At 39.7% G+C, this 16350-nt stretch overlaps 1 protein-coding gene across 1 annotated transcript in view; it reads left to right on the top strand.

The window, feature by feature from the left end:
• EGLN1 (egl-9 family hypoxia inducible factor 1) overlaps positions 1 to 12128 on the top strand; it is a 35034-nt gene extending 22906 nt beyond the window's left edge. Inside the window, exons 2-5 of the mRNA XM_019472715.1 lie at positions 3264 to 3383; positions 5706 to 5842; positions 7264 to 7331; positions 9440 to 12128. Of these exons, the coding sequence (XP_019328260.1) occupies positions 3264 to 3383; positions 5706 to 5842; positions 7264 to 7331; positions 9440 to 9504 (390 nt within the window). The 3' untranslated portion in view covers positions 9505 to 12128. The remainder of the gene's footprint in view (positions 1 to 3263; positions 3384 to 5705; positions 5843 to 7263; positions 7332 to 9439) is intronic.
• Positions 12129 to 16350: the final 4222 nt, after the last annotated feature.

Below are 16350 nucleotides of genomic sequence, written 5' to 3'. Positions count from 1 at the left end.
AAAAAAAAAAAAAAAAAAAAGCCACAACCCCAGAATTTTCTCTCTGCTTGGCATACATGTATTTGCTTGCTTATTTATACTGTCAAATGTTAAAACAACAAAAGTATGTGACTTCATTATTTGCCCGGGTCACTTTTTTGTCCTTTCCACGTGGGTAATCTTGCAGTACATGACAGTTGGACATGAACTCACTTCATATTGTTTCACAAAGCAATATATTTCCCATGTCCTGTAAATTGTTAAGTTTTGTGACTTTCCTTATCATAGTTCAACCGGGGAGAGGGAATTGTCACACTAACTGGCAAAAGCAATGTATATTATGCTACGCTGGCCGATTCGCAAATTTGTTTGCTTTCCAATTTGCCGCTAAAGGCTGAGTCATTCTTACTGTTATAACAAATACATATTAGATAAGTTATCGCAGCAAAACTGTTTCTCGTCTCTTGCAGTTGATGATAGCAGAAGTTTCAGACTCTAAAGTCAAAAACAAGGGCTTTTTTCAAACATTGACAGTATTTTAGACTCAAATGATTGTATGAAACGCGTCTGACATTGAATATGGCTGCTGTTTATGTGAAGTTGATGACAACTGGTGTTTCCCCAGACTTTCCAAAAAGTGCCACTGGTCCTCTTTCTTCAGCTATGTTGATGTTAAAGATTCCTTTCTTGATTTCCCTTCAGCAAAGAGAACAAGTACCCATTTCAGTACCTTTTAAAGGAAAATGTAGCAATAGGATGCAAATTTATGCTTCTCTAACTGCAAAATTATCTTTTTGAGGAACAGATGGTAACCAAGTGCACCCTTGAAAAAAAACCTGTATTGGCCAGAGAGACGACGTGGGACCCGTCATAAACTTTTAACACTAGGTTTTTTAGCTCAGTGACAGATACTTAGGTCATTTACATGCCTAAAGACCTTCTCATATCTGAGTCTAAATCCTCGTGATTTCACTGAGAAATTGACATTGCTTTAGCTACTCGGTCTCAATGTTTTCTTCATTCTAAGTGAGTTTTAGTAGCTGTTTCACGCAGATGTTGACCAACAATTAATGTCAGGGTTTAATTTACATGAAACTTCTCAGCAAAACCCCTTAAATTAAAACTTTCCTGTTATTAGGAATGGTGTTACAGGATTGGACTTGGATCTGCTTTCAGCACTGCTCATGCTCCATGAGAGCTTGATAGGGTTTATGAGTTACGTGGGACTTTTTTCAAGAAGGCCGGCTTTCAGTAGAAACCAAATATCTTCCTTTTCCAGCCCAGCTTCGCTTTTGTTTTGTTCCTCTTTTCTCTGTAAGAAAGGAAATTACAGAACCCTTATTACATTATTTGGTATCTTTAACTCACTGTTTTGATTCTTGTCGGTTTATCTTCCTGCAGCAAAACTGGTAAGTAATGACTTTGCCAAATATTAGGTCACATTACTTGATACGTGTAATATGTTTATGTAATGTGAGACCTGTAATGATGACTACACTATGATTACAGTAAAGAGACCGAGAAGCTGAAGTGCCTAATCTCAAAACTACAAGTATACTTGAATTTTGTAGTTTAGAGTACTTTTCATGCAGCGTAGTCACTTCCATCTCATGTGAATGAAGTTTGGCTTAATTTTTAGGGTTTTTTTATAACCATGGTGCTACTGCTTGGCAAATACTATGCTCCGATTTCTGCCTTGAAGGAGCTACCAAAAAGTTGCTTCTTCCCTTAGTAGAGTATATATGGAAATAAAGATTTTAAAATGTTTGCTGCTATAGCAAAATCCATTCTGCTTACATGCGATATACAAATATTTTACTGATTGAACTGCGAGTACTTTAAACTATTTCTCAGCCTCCTCAAAGCACAGTAACTTGCAAGTAATGCAAACTGTGGAAAGCTTTATTTGTTAACATTTAAAAAAGAGGGGGGGAAGTTAAAATTATCAGTATAAATCAAAAAATGTACTGAAACAGTTGATTTGAAATACTTTTAATCTGATGGGTTACATTTTCACAGTTAACACTTTATTGGGAAAACTATTTTTGATATTTTACATGAGAGGTGAAAGAGTTTGCAATCCAGAGGTCTGGCTTTAAATTTAAACTTAACCAGGCTAAATCTAGACAGGAATGATTGCGTTTAAAAGTTTTTAGGTTTTATTTTAACCAGCAGATACTCACTGAGGTTAGTAGTGTATTGGATTGTTGGTAGAAACTCACTTTTTTGCTTTTCTTTTAAATTCATGTTACGACTTTTTGCAGATAGGATATTGTCAGTGCAGACATCTGAGTACTGTGGTGGCAGTGGCTGACTTGGCCTGCAAAACTTTGTTCTGATCTCTTTCAAAAACCTGAAATGATTACTATTTCCAGCAAATGCATAAAGATATGGGGATGTGCCATACAACAAACCGGCCATGTGAACTGATAGCTAATCGAGCTGATCAGGCCATCCGTTAGCAAGATGGCCAGTTTGTTTCACATGCACATCCGCATGTCTGAAGACTCAGAAACCAAACCACCTTCTAGGGGTCTTTCAAGTCAGCTGAGCTAAGTGCAGCATGGGAAGTTAAATATATTACTGTACTGGGAATCGTTTGATGTCAGAAGGTTATTGCAGATTACTGTTCGGTGTCTGTTTTCAGTTTCTCACTTCTTGACTAAAAAGGATGTTTTTGTTATACATGTAGGCTTGTTTCAACAAAGGTTCAAAGACCTCCTATGTACAGGACAAAACACAAGCCCAAGAATGCACTTGAAGTGATTGAGTAAGATGGGCTAATGGTCTTGTCTAAAAAGTCTGCTAAAAATAAAGTTTGATGCTACTTTTTGAGGAGGAATTCTTTGCATTGGAAACACAGAAGGAAAAAAAAAGACAAAAAGATAGCTGTCTGTGAACTTGAGTCTGGAAAACGAGTATTCTTATCACAAGGAGAAGCACATGCTACTTAATTATACACAAGACATTTTTCCTCTCTTGTATTTCATTCAAGGGAGGGACGTCTGAAGGATTAGTCACAACATGGGAGCAGCCCCACCTTCCATACCTTAATTAACAGTGTTCCTCTTAATGTGTTTCATTGCCTTTGTTGTAGACGTCTGTTTGTGTTCAAAACCAGTTTTCAACTAGAAAGAAAACACAGATTAAAAAAGTCTTTTCCCACTATTTCTAACTTAATTTTTCTGAGGAAAAATTACTGAGGAATTAATACAGATAAAACGTAGACTTTTTCCCACACACACAGATAAAATTAATCGTTGTGTTTGATTCTTTGACTCTAGGCTATGGTGGCTTGTTATCCAGGCAATGGAACGGGATACGTGCGCCATGTTGATAATCCAAATGGAGACGGAAGATGTGTTACATGTATATATTATCTTAATAAAGACTGGGATGCCAAGGTATGCAATAATTTCTTTCTATAACTTTTTTTTTTACATATACTTGCTAATGCACTTCTGCTACAGGTCTTTGTTCATGTCCTTATTTCTGTGCCTTAGTTGTGTTCTTACATTATGTTAACTGTGGGTATCCTTTGGCCCCCCGATTCTGCTGTTAGTGAGAGCAGATAGAGATGAGGCTTTTATTTTCAAGGTTTTGAACGATGCCAGCAGGACCTCCTTGACGGTGAGATTGAAGGAAAGTTCCATGTTTTTCATCTATGTTTCTTAATTATACGTATAAGTATCTGCTAGTATCCAAGTTTCATAAATACCTAATTATGCAACTTACTGTACGTTATTTGTATGGTAAACCCACACACACACAAAGAGTAAATAAAGAATAGTTGAGCGATAATTGCTTTTAGTTTATTTCTCCTTATATTTGTGTTGAATCTTGAGTTTACTGTTTGTTCAACTAGATTACTTAATTGAGTATGCTTATAAAAAGAAAGATGCTGTAGCTTGGGAGCAGTTTCAGATAAGCCAAGTGTTATGGTTATTGCTGTATCACTGTAGTTCAAAGCAGCACGAGTCTTTGTATCATTGTAGATACAGGGTGTAGAATAGATAAGGATTTATAACACAGTTCTAGTGGTCTAAGAATTTACCACCAGTGACTTGAAACTCTCCATAGATGTAGTGATTATGATAAAGTAACTTTTTAATAAGGATTTTCCTAGTGATTCAGTGGGATTAGGTAGATATGAAGAATCTACCAGTTAGACATAGCTAACTGGCTGTATTGAAAGCATGAAAGTAATGCGAAGATAGCTTTGTTTATTCCTTGATTGCTTTGCAGTTAGCTATGGAGAAGTTTATTCTCATTGTATATGAAAAAAAGATAAAACTACTGATACTTCTGTCATACTTAGGAAGTAGCATGCGGAAGAGCACATAAGCAGTCAGTTTCTGTGAATTGGGTGCACCAGGTATGGATAACACAGGTTGCAGCTGAGAGTTTTTCTTTTACTTTTTTTTTTTTGAGTGCTGTCCATTTTGTATAAGAGCTGGATGAGACAATGAGACTGATAACATACTCGCATAAAACTGGTAGATTGGAAAGCTGAGTCAGAAATGGATGCACTTGAAGCTTTCTGTTTCTGACTTGCTCTTTGAAATGTCAAATTTGATCTTTCAATTAGAAAATAAATTACTAGCCTTTTTTGCCATGATAGCATCTTCACATATAAGTGTATTGGTTGGACTGAACATCCTAAAATGCAGCTTTGGGGCACTTTTAGTTGATTTACAGTTTCTCTCCTGGAAAAAAATGAATACATAGCAGAGTGTAGAAGTCAAGCAAATTGCATTTTCACAATAACTGTGAAAAATTTACTAGCTGGATATTTAATTTATGTAAAAAGGTATTTAATTTCTTACAAAATCTATTTTAAATTGCAAATTAATGTGTTACCAAGTATATTGGTTAGCAAAGAAAGAAGCTCAAACTTTCTTTAGGAGAACAAATTGATATAAATTGTCACTTCTTGTTCACTGATTTAGATCACAATTAAAAAACAGTCATTTATATCAATTTACTTTGTTAGTACTTGCACTGTTATGACTTTCCCATGAAGGCCTATGGTGGCTATCTATAGTTAGATTTAACAACATCAATACCATCAGTAGGAAGAAGTTAATGTGACTTAAAAATAATTAACCCCACCTAGTGACTTAATTAACCCCACCTACTTGTGCTGTTTTCTAGGCGTGCATAGGTAGGTCCAACTGTTTTTTTTCAAAGCCTGGAAGAGATCTAAATTGACCAGGAGTAATACAGATTCCAAGTTCACTTTGAAGTTTCCTAGTCTTTCTCTCATCTTAATTACAGAAACATGACATGAACTTGTGCTGCTGTTAAATGAAACAATCTCTTTAATGGGAAAGGGTGAAACTCAGGTGTGAAATACAATGTTTCTCTCATCTGCATTGGCATATTTTTAGCCACCTGTGTAGTATCAGTAAGTCTTGTCCATTTTTTGCGAGTAGGTTAATGCAGCTAAAAAACAACCAATCTAAACCCACAGCTTTTTACTTAAACGTGAATGGAGGTTTAATATTTGCAAGCATTCTGAAATTACTCAGTAAAAAATGTGTAAAATGTTTTGTTAAATGAAATGTATCAACAGAAAAGCTGTAGATTCGTAATTTCTATAGCATCTGATAAAGGGTTTTATTTCAGTTCCAAGTGTCTGAAATATTTTCAAATGTGATATTCAGTACTTTTAAATACAATGAGACATTGTTTTCAAGCACTGGTTTTAAATATTTAATTTGTAGGTAAGTGGAGGCATCCTTCGGATATTTCCAGAAGGTAAAGCCCAATTTGCTGATATTGAACCCAAATTTGATAGACTGCTATTCTTCTGGTCTGATCGCCGCAACCCTCATGAAGTACAGCCAGCATTTGCTACAAGGTAGGACTAATGGACTCTCCATATATTGCATGATGCCTCTTTTATCAAGAAATAAGTGAATCCTAATGAGAAATGAGTTACACTATGCATTATGACCTGATCCCAGGTCTTTCCATGTACAGTTCCAGTTGCACTATGACGAGAAGGTGGTTTTTTTTCCTACTGATTGATTAGGCTTCTGCTGTGCTGCTGAGTTTGTACCAGTGTCTGATCTCGTTTTGGAGAAAACATCCTCTTGGGTGGGTGGGGGGGGGGACTGGAAACACCAGAAGTTTCTGAGTGTGTATTTGACAGAACTGGGTAGGAGCACGCAGAGCTGTAAGAAGACCCCACTTTAGCCAAGGGGTGTTGTCCTCGTTATTTCTCTGTAATGGCTTTACACTCTCCTCCCTTCCCTTTGTCCTTAGCACCTTACTGTGTTACTGGAAGATTGATGAGGTACTTCAGTTTTCTGTCCCCTCTTGTTGGGAGGGAGTTGTTAGAAAATAGTCATTTTCAAACTAAGCCACCACATTCTAGTTGGGAGAGGGCTGTTGGGCAGAAATGACCATTGATACACAAATCTTTTCTTTCTATGGAGTATTAGAGGAGTTGCTCCCAGTCTGAGTCACAAGGGGAACTTGGTATCTCTTTCATCCCTCAGTGTAGGACAGCGGATGATGCTAAAGGTACCTGCATTCACTGCCCCCACATTTTGAGTGGCGTTTCCTGATACAGCGTTAATAGGTGAATCATTGGAGTCCTTGATCCAGACTTCCTGTTGCCCATGTTGCAACATGTTTGTGCGGCCGGAGCACTGAACATTGACTGGAGCTGTGAGATAACGCAAGTACCTTTGCAAGAAGTAACTTGAAACTGCCATTTCGGGAGGCTGTACCGCTCTCCCCTCCCCCTTTGTGCTCCGAGCAGTCAGAGGGTGAAATGCCATTTACTAAAGCTCCTTAGAGTCTTTTCTCAACAGCTGGCATTTCATATTTAAATCCTTTACGGGCAGGGGAAAACCAGAGGAGCTGTGTAAGAAGGGGTAGTTAATTTTCCCTTATGGCGAATGTCCAAAAAAAGAGGTTCTTGCAGTGTGACTCAGTGGCAGACTTGACTGAGTAAAGTAAAAGATGAGGTCACAGGGCAAGGTGATACGGACAGAGGTTATAAAATTCTGTTACAGGTTCTGGGCAAGAACCGTAATAGCAACTCATCAAGAAAAAGAAGCATAAACTTACAGCATCAGTGTCACCCTTTCAATGACTGTTCAGACAATACATGCTAATGGAAAAAAAAACCTGCTTGCTTTGTGCTTTATGAAATCTTTCTTCTGTCAGACTGCAGAAGTATCATCTCATTTAGGTTGTGTTTTATGTCAAGTGCTTCACTGTTTTTTTTTCTTCATAGTTCAGGAGTTGTTTTTCCATCCGTTTCCCCAGGTACGCAATAACAGTGTGGTATTTTGATGCAGATGAAAGAGCACGAGCTAAAGTAAAATATCTAACAGGTAATCTCTTGTTAATATCTTCCGCGTTCTTTTTTTCTGGAAGAATAGCTAAATAGTGCAGCCTCACCTCCTTGGCCTACCCTGTGCACAAAAAGGGGGAGAAAACAAGCGTAACTGAGAGTCAGGTTTTACAGGGAAGGTGACCCACTGGTTGAGCTGCTAGGCAGTGACTTGGGAAATCCAGGTCAGTGCCTTGTCCTGCTCACGCTTCCTCTGAGACCTGAGGCTGCTGGGTATTTTTCTATTTGGGATACAGCTTCTCCCTAGTCTTGTCTCCCTAATAGGTGTGGAGGATGAGAGACTGTAAGGCACTGCAGAACTGAGAGCCCTGGAAACACTTTTGATCAAATATAGTGATTAAACAAGTGAATGCAACTTAGCTTGACTAGAATCTCTATATTGGAAAAACAAAAGCCTAAAATTAAAATCTGGAATCAAAGAATGGAGTTACTTCCTCCATTTCCAATTCCACATATCTAGCATCTGTTTTCCTTTTCTGGCTTCTCCCTCAAGAGGAAGTTGATCTAATTTTCCTGTTCCAATTAGCATTATAAGGAGAAATGGCCTAGGACTTCTGTCATGCTTGTAATTGCCATCACGATTTTGTGTTTGTTGCAGTAGTTTAAAAATAAACCAAAATCAGGTGTGCCGCAAGTGCATACATGCACAGGGCCAGTTTCTCCACGGTTTCGTCAAGAGCTCTGAAACCGATGATGTTGAAGACATGTGCCAGTCATTTCCAAAGGAGATTTCCTTTCATTGCTGTTAGGCGTCTGAAGCTCATACGTAGCCCCAGAGCTATCTCGCGGCTGCGAAAGCTGCAGTTTATTTCAGTCCCCCTTGGCGCAGCCAGTGACTTTGTGCATTTCGGGAGCGGTAAGAGCAATGAAGCTCCTGCCTGGCTTGCGAAGAAATGCAGGGAGCCCCTCAGCTCCGGCCAGGCAGGCTGTCCTGCTGCTCGGTGGCGCATACCCGGCGAGGCACGGTGACTTCCCGGGCAGTCAGGAATGCCGGATAACGCCCGCCTGGTCTCCGCAGGAAGCCTGTCTGTCTGTAAGCCGGTCTTCGTGTCACAGCCCCTGGAGCCAGCCTTGCCAGATCGGAGCTCTTTCGGTTGTCTCCGCGCAGCTTCAGCTGCTGCACTTCCAGAGAGAGTGCAGGGAAGTGGTTCGGGTGGGCTTGTGTCTGCAGGGGAGGTGCTCCACTCGGCCCTCCTCCCTCTCCAGGGTCCCCCTAAACTGCAGGCACTTAAGGAAGGAAGGCTGGGTTGGAGAGGTTGTTTAAATTTCAGTATCGGTTTGCCCTGTAATTGATTTACGCTATCATATTGTTGCGATTTCAGTTTTCATTTACAATTAAAATTGCATTCTTTGCTCTGTATCTACAGCAAGAATTGTGCGAGATGCTTTTTATTTTCTACTGACAATAAAATATAAAATTATAGAATAAAATGTCATAAAATAGAAAACTATTCATTTTTGGCTTAGTGTCAGTCTAATTAAAGCCATGCAGAATGTGTGAATTTTTCTTGAATATGGGATACTGTGTCTGTTAATGTTTTGATAGTCAAACTTTTATTTGGGGGTACCTGAAGTTACCAATTTTTAGAAAAAAGGACAGAAGAGGTGTCGGTTGGTTGGTGGTTTTGTTTTGTTTATTTTTTAGCAGCAAGTCAAATGGAATGTTGCATTTTAAAAATCCCTCAGTTTCTTTACAAAGGTAAATACCCAGAAACTCCAGATATTCTGATACAGAATAATGGTCAATATCCTCAGATTCTCAGTAGGCCGTTCTTAAAGCTTACCTTTATAAAGGCTGAGCTGATGAGCTTCAGAACTGCACGTATGATTCGAAGTATCGGGTTTTCTACTTGGGCAGCCAAATACATGCCCACTTTCAGAGATGATGGGTAACCGCGGCTCGTTAACTTACAGAGCACAGGATACGGAGCATGTATATGAAAACGTCTGTCTTGCTAGATCATATGTACTAGACAATCTTTGAAGTACTCTCTTAAAACTAATCTGGAAAGTGATGTAGCAATTCTATAGACTGTACTTCGATAAATGCTGAAAAATAATACCGATTTCCTTTTCATATTTCTGCAGGTGAAAAAGGTGTGAGGGTTGAACTTAATAAACCTTCTGACTCAGTTGGGAAAGACGTTTTATAAGCCTTTGATTTAGCAACTCCCCCTGCTATTCTCCCTGATAAATCTTGATGCTATCTATTAACTTTTGAATGTGAATAACAAGATAAAGGAAAATCAACAACAAACCAACATTTTAATAAAGAAGCAAACAGTGTTTCAATGTTGCATCAAATAGAAGGTTCTTTGACTGCTGAAGCATTGTACTATGTGATTGTGACTCCAGGCCTGTGACTGCTTATGTGAAGAAGATAAGCAATCAGTAAGAAACAGCATATGCATCTGGACATAAATAAGTGCCCTACATAGAATTTGTCCATCCTTATATTTTAGACCTGCTGTCATCCAGCTGAATCCAATTCATCTCTCCCTTTTTTTATATGGTAAAAGTTTGAATTTTGGGTAATTTTTGTATGACCAGGTACAGTTTATCAAAATTGAGTCTTAAAAAAAAAAAAAGAAAAACTGAAAAAAAAGAAAAAAATTACAGTATTCTCCAAAATAACATGGATCTATTTTTGTAAAACTGTTCATACTGTTCTCCTCTGCCATGAAAGACCTAATTTAATGTAAGGGTTGCCAGTAACTGATAATCACTTTAATTTTCTTTACACCTTAAGTCAGAAAAGGAGCACTTTAATTACCAGCTAAAAACCTGATTGTTTTATATCATATCTCACACTAATCTTAACTTTTAAAGATTGCTGCTGTATTGTTTTTTTTTTGACTATGTCCTCTTGAACCTTATTAACAGAAGCAAATCAGTATCTTGATTTTAGTAACATTCAGTTTGTGGTTTTGTATGTTGAATCCACAGAGGGGAAGTTTCTGTCTCTTCTTTGTTTTTTGGTTTGGTTTTTTTGTTTTGGTTTTTTTTTTGTTTTGGTTTTTTTGTTAAGTGACTGGCACTAAGTGAACTTGACACTATCGGTTGCTGTCATTGGCTTTGGGGACCTGGTAAATACCATCAAGTTGCAAGAATATACAAGGGCTTTCCTAGGCTATTAGAGGTACCCAGAACCTCCTTGCGTACTTGACAGAAAATTTTGAGCTTTCTCCCTTTTCTAAAGAATGCTTGCCACCCCCCTTTCCTTTGTATATAAGTTAATAGAATATCTAAAATTCACTTTTTTAAATTTCCTTTTCAAATGTTGGTGTCCCATTCGGTCTATAAGTTGACACCTTGATCTATTATATAGGATCAAGGAGATGGTCAGCACACTGAAGCTGAAGTGCATCACTGTAGGCTCCTTGTGCAATACATCTTTAGGTTTTCACTGTACTGAAGGATTTCCCCAAAAAGGCACTGCCCTTTGGTCAATACTGAGGAATATATTTAGTAAGAAAACATTTACTTTCTTTTACATTGTTTTCATTTTATCAAGGAGAGGGGACATCACAGAATAAATGTGAGATGTGCAGAAACTTTGATATTCTTATTTTTAAGAAATGGATGTTTTGGACACTGAGTATTTTTTTCTTCTTCTTCTCCTTTCTTTTTTTTCCTGAGCTTTAAAAGCTTGAGAAAACAGAAGCAAACCTATAAAAGACAGCATTCATATTTACAGGAGTTTGGGGGTTGATCAACTTACCCACTGCAGTTTTCTATCTGTCCCTTATTTCCTTACTTAGCCAAACAATGTGAGTGTACAGAAATATTTCTGTATATATTACAACTTGTGACCATTTTAGCATCTGTATAGTTTGTATTCAATTAGAGACCTTTTCTATGGAAAGCTCAGTAATTTTTTATTAAAAAGATTACTATTGTTCATGTAAAACATGAAAAAGCTAATTGTTTAGTAACAAACGGACAGAAGGGGGAAAAAATTCAGTATTGGTATATCACTTAGGAGAACCAACAGAAATCCCAGTTTTGTTTTGATTTCGCTTTTCCTTTTTTTAGTAAGTTCTTGCCCTTTACAGTTCTCTTCCTCTTTCCTCTTTTCTTCCCAGAAAAACAGACAGGATACCTTTACTGTAAGTGCCTCTGCCAACCTGGCCAAGGAGTGCAAATCTTCATTACTGTCTGGTCTGCAGTTCATTTAGGCTACCAATGAAACAAGCAAAAAAGCCACCTCTTCTACTTCATCTTCTTTAAGTACTACTTTAACGGAGGTTTGGTTGGTTTTGTTTTAGAAATGTAAGCATAAGCCTTTACACTCATTTCAGTCCCTCTGTAATTCAAACTTCTGCAGTTACACGGCGTATCAAATTCTAATCACACTGTAGGTTTGTGCTTGCCAGACAGGTTTAAAAAGTGCTTAATTTCTCACTCCATGTAAGTCAACAAATCAGGTCAGCCATTTCTTCAATGTCCTTTAGAAACTGTTCATTTCATGTCGGTTGAATATTCGGTCTTGAGCATCACCAAGCAGGTCCTTGTTTTAAAACTATTTTTTAAACTGTCTTATGATCTGTATGTGTCTAGTCCTGGTTAAAGATAAAGCTTCATACTGCTATTTTTATTCATGATGTTAGCCAGCTGTAAAATATGAGACCTTTATCTATAGCAGGCAAAGAAATTCAGGATTCATTTACAGGTTGCCTATAAAGTTGTGTAATTTGAAAAGCAGTGTTCATTATGAAAGAGCTCTCAAGTTGCTTTGAAAGCTAATCTAATTAAAAAAGATGATGTATAAAGGTTCTTGAAAACTATGTGGTTATTTGTAATCTATGTAACTTAAAAACTACTCCGTAGCAACTAATTTATAAATGCCCCCTGATAAAGGGGGCATGTAGATTTTTGGTGGTTTTCTGGGGGGTGTTTTGTTTTGTTGTGTGTTTGATGGGTTGGTGTTTTGGGTTTTTTGTTGTTTCTTTTTTTTTTTTTTAATCAGAGCTGTTTCTGCGCTGGAGAAGGATCTGGGTTTTTTTTTAGACTGCCTACAGTTAACCTGGGTGTGGTGATCGTTTTCCTGATGATTTCTCCCTCGCAGCACCAAGTTTAGGCTGACTGGAGAGTGATGACGGTCACAGAGGCAGCTCTAGCTTTTTCAGCACTTTCTGACTCTAGCTTTTTCAACACTTTCTGACAGGTACGTGAGGTGCAAAATGGATGTCCTCTTCAAACAGGATTTGTAAGGTTTAATGGGAGCTCTTCAGTTTTACGTGTCTCCCAATGAATTAGGAGCCCTTTGAAGATGGCAGAAGGGTGGTAGAGTTTATAGATGCGAATCCATACGAGATGCCACACAATTTCCCTAAGCTTTTCGATGAGCTTCGTAATGACTGTATGTTCATCAAGGAAGCATCTTGCTGGCTGTGCTTCTGCCATTGCTCTAACTCTTGTGAAGCCCCCCTGCATGTGCTTGTCCATCTTGTGCTGGTTCAGGAAGAGTTACCTGGAGCTCTGGATGAGTCTGCCAGCCTTAGTGCACCTTTCATGGCACTTGTGTACCCGTGGTGCTCAGTTCTGCTCTTGCCAGTGTGTGAGGCTGAAACCTAAGCGCAGCAGCACTGAGCTGGTCCCAAAGTGCCTTGAGGCTTTTTCCATGCTTCAGTGCTGTATAACTTCTGACGTGTTCTCTTGAAATAGCCTATTCCCCCTCGTTGTTTTACATTGAACGAGGAAGAAGCCTTCTAGCACTTGCAACCATCCTGTGTAGACCTGTTTATTTTTTTAGTTACCACATTGCTAAGCACAATATGCAGGGGGATCATTTTGCATAGTAAAGTCAAACGCTGCACCAAGGAAAGATGAAGTCTTTCTTGGGTGTTTTTCAAAAGAAAGACGCTTGCAAATCAGAGGAAGCTAGCTGACAGCCTGTATCTTACGTAAAACATCTGGCTGTGCTGACCACTTTAAGGTCAGGAGTGGAAAGATCACATCTCTAAGTCACACTGGTAAGTGTAATCAGGCTGGAAAGTACCATTTGTGTGCCTGCTGAATGCTTTGAAGAAGCGGGGAGACTGCTAAATGACAACAGCAAACTCAAAGTTTCAAAACCCCAGAAGTCTAGCGTGTGTACCTTGCCTGCAGGCATGCAGCGATGCAGATAGCTGCATGCACTTGCAAATACATAGTGGGAATTTATGAGTACTGAGCAGCAAAGACTTGGAAGAAATTTATGGGACTTGCAGGAGAAGGTACGGAGAGGCGGGGGGCGGGGGGGGGGGGGGGGGGAAGGGTGTGGATCTGCAGAAACTTGGGTCTCCCATAGTCAGCTTTCATATAAAATACTCGCTTAGCTTTTTTGTGGGTGTAAAGTAAAGCTTGAATGTAAGTAATTACTGCAAATGCATTGAAGCCTGTTTGTGTTATTACACTGCTGCAAGACCTGTGTTCGCTCTAGAATGTCTGCTGAATCTGAGTTGCCTGACCCTGTCTGGTGGGGGTGGATAGCAGCTGTCAGAGGCAGGTTCAAGGTCCTCTGTCCTACCAGACAAAACCAGTTCCAGAGAATTCGCTCTGTTGACTTTTGCTACCACTTACTCAGTTCCATCAAGCTTTTCCCCATAGCTTTCAAGTTGAGTGAATATACAGCACATTTATCCCTTTCCTGAAATAAGAAAAAATGGATGACCCAGGTACTAAGAGTTGGCTCTAAAAGTGGAAGGAGCAGATGAGATGCAAATCACCAACCTACTGAGGATAGACTCAAGCCCTTAGCAGGACAGGGAGGGAAGGAATGAGTTGAATAGAAATGGTAAAGTAGGATGAGAAGAGGCTGATGCATGAGACCAAGATAAAACACGTGTGTGGGGTGGGTATGAGGAATATGGGAGGTGCCAAGCAGAAATATGCTATAGGTGTCTGCTTTGAGGAGGAGCATGAAGTATGAGGAGAAAGAATACACAATGTGTTTGCCTCAGAAAGACAATTGTTGATGCATCCCATCCATCCTTTCTCTTCATGGATGTGTGTTGCAAAATAGCGTATTTTTATCTCTGAAGATGAGAGGTTTGTAACTTTAGGCTTGAACTAGGAGTTGGTTTCCTTGTCTGTCTTCCAGTTTTAAGTTGTTGGACTTCAGGGATTTTTTTTCCCCCTCTTACTAAATGTGCAGCTCGGGATTAAATTTAGTTGGTAATAGTTTATGGGTTCTTCTGGAGAACTTACTGCAACTACCTTGTATATAACGTGGTGATAAATGCTGGAAAAGGTGAGCAGCTCGTTTACCCTGTAAGCCCCGTACCAGCACCTTCACGTGGCAGAAAGCATGCCTCACGTCTTGAGTGGTGGGGGATGGACTGACAGCTTGCCAGTATTGCACGCAGCTGACTCACTGCTTCAGGGCAGTGTCCAAACTGGAAACCCATTCTTCCTTTCAAATGCTGTTGGAGATGGGAAGTAAAATTCCATCTCTGAATATTCACCGTGCGGATCCAGTGCTCTTCACAGGCCTGTCGGTGTGGTTTGCCAGGGTGGAACCAGTTCCTCTCCTGGGCTTGTTTCAAGAGCTGGTGTGGTTCAATTTTATTTTTGCTTTTAAATAAAAAATTAATCCAGAATAACTAAAATGCAGAGATTTGACTCCTGCTCACAAACAGAAAGCCTAATACCTGAATATTGTATTGGGTTGTGAGCTGGTGTTTAACTATCTAAAGACAGCAAGGGTCAAACGAAAAGCCAAGCAAACAAAAAAGATCAGAACTGTCTTAAGACAAGTCATGTCACTTGGGTTGTAAATGTATCTTGCTTATGTTACTGTATTAATAGCTTTTTAAAGCTTGTTTACATAAAGATTGCATTATAGCAGAGGACATGGTGGCAGCTCTAAGAAACATAAGGAAACTAGAATTTTGTAGCTTAATTAATTGCTGTTGCAATCCTGAGAAGTTTTTCCATACAGTGAAGATGGGAGTGAATGTGCCAAAGGAGAAAAAAAAAAACAAAACCAAAAACCAAACCCAACAAACCACTAGCCAGCAACAAGCTAAACACACACACACCCACGCCCCCCACCCCCCAAACCTGAGCCGTGCAGTCTTGGCTGTTGGTGAGTGCAGTACCCTGGGTTACCGGAACTGAAAGATACTTCAGAAGAACTGTTTTTATTTGGGCACTTTGCAACATCTTTGGACGTCAAGGAGTAAATATTTCTCCAAGGAAAATGTGATTGTAGACACCGCTAACGTTTGGCAAAGGGAGTTGGGGCCATGGGTAATAACCGGATCTGTTTTCTGAGATTAGAGTCTGGTCGATGGTGTTCCCGATAGCAAAGAGCAAGGTTTGAGCTGTCAGATTGGGCATATTTATTTTCCCTTCACTTCCCCTTCCCCAGCCGCAACCTAGTAGTAAGTAATGTGGTGCTGGGCACGTGTTCTGCACGGTCATATTTTAATGAACAAGCAAAAACTGTAGTAAGTTAACTGTCTTTGGTCCTAAATTTCTCAATGACATAACCAGGGAGAGCATGTATTTGTACGGTAAAAGTTAGCCTGTACAAATGCAGGAGAACACGCAGGGTGCGGGGTTTTTGCGCGCCCTTGCTGCGGGTGACCCGAGGCTGTTGGCGGGGCGCAGGGAGCGGGCTGCGGAAACGCCCCGGGGAACCTGCGCCCGGGGACAGCGGGAAGCAAGAGCGGGTGACTGGGTCCCCCTGGTGTCCCAACCGGGGCAAGGCCTCTCCGTAAGAGCGGAAAAACCTGTTCTTACTGTCCTAGAGACGACAAAGTCAAGTCGCTCTGTTTTAGCTCGCGGATGTTGTGCTGCACAAACAAAAGTTATTTTAACTTGTAGCAATCGGAGGATGCGTGTTTTGGTTGGGAGGCTTTTTTGTTGTTGATTATGATGGTGTAAGCTCTTGTTCAGGTACTTGCGAGGCAGCTTTATCTACGACTGAACATCCACCGGGGCGGGGATGAAGGAGTAGGGGAAGTGGGAGACAGTTGGTTACACCTCCAGTGCTTACAGTCGGTTTGCAA

Source organism: Aptenodytes forsteri, unplaced genomic scaffold (assembly GCF_000699145.1).
Source record: "Aptenodytes forsteri isolate BGI_AS27 unplaced genomic scaffold, ASM69914v1 Scaffold132, whole genome shotgun sequence".
Classification (NCBI taxonomy): domain Eukaryota; kingdom Metazoa; phylum Chordata; class Aves; order Sphenisciformes; family Spheniscidae; genus Aptenodytes; species Aptenodytes forsteri.
This window is presented reverse-complemented; position numbering and strand designations above follow the sequence as displayed.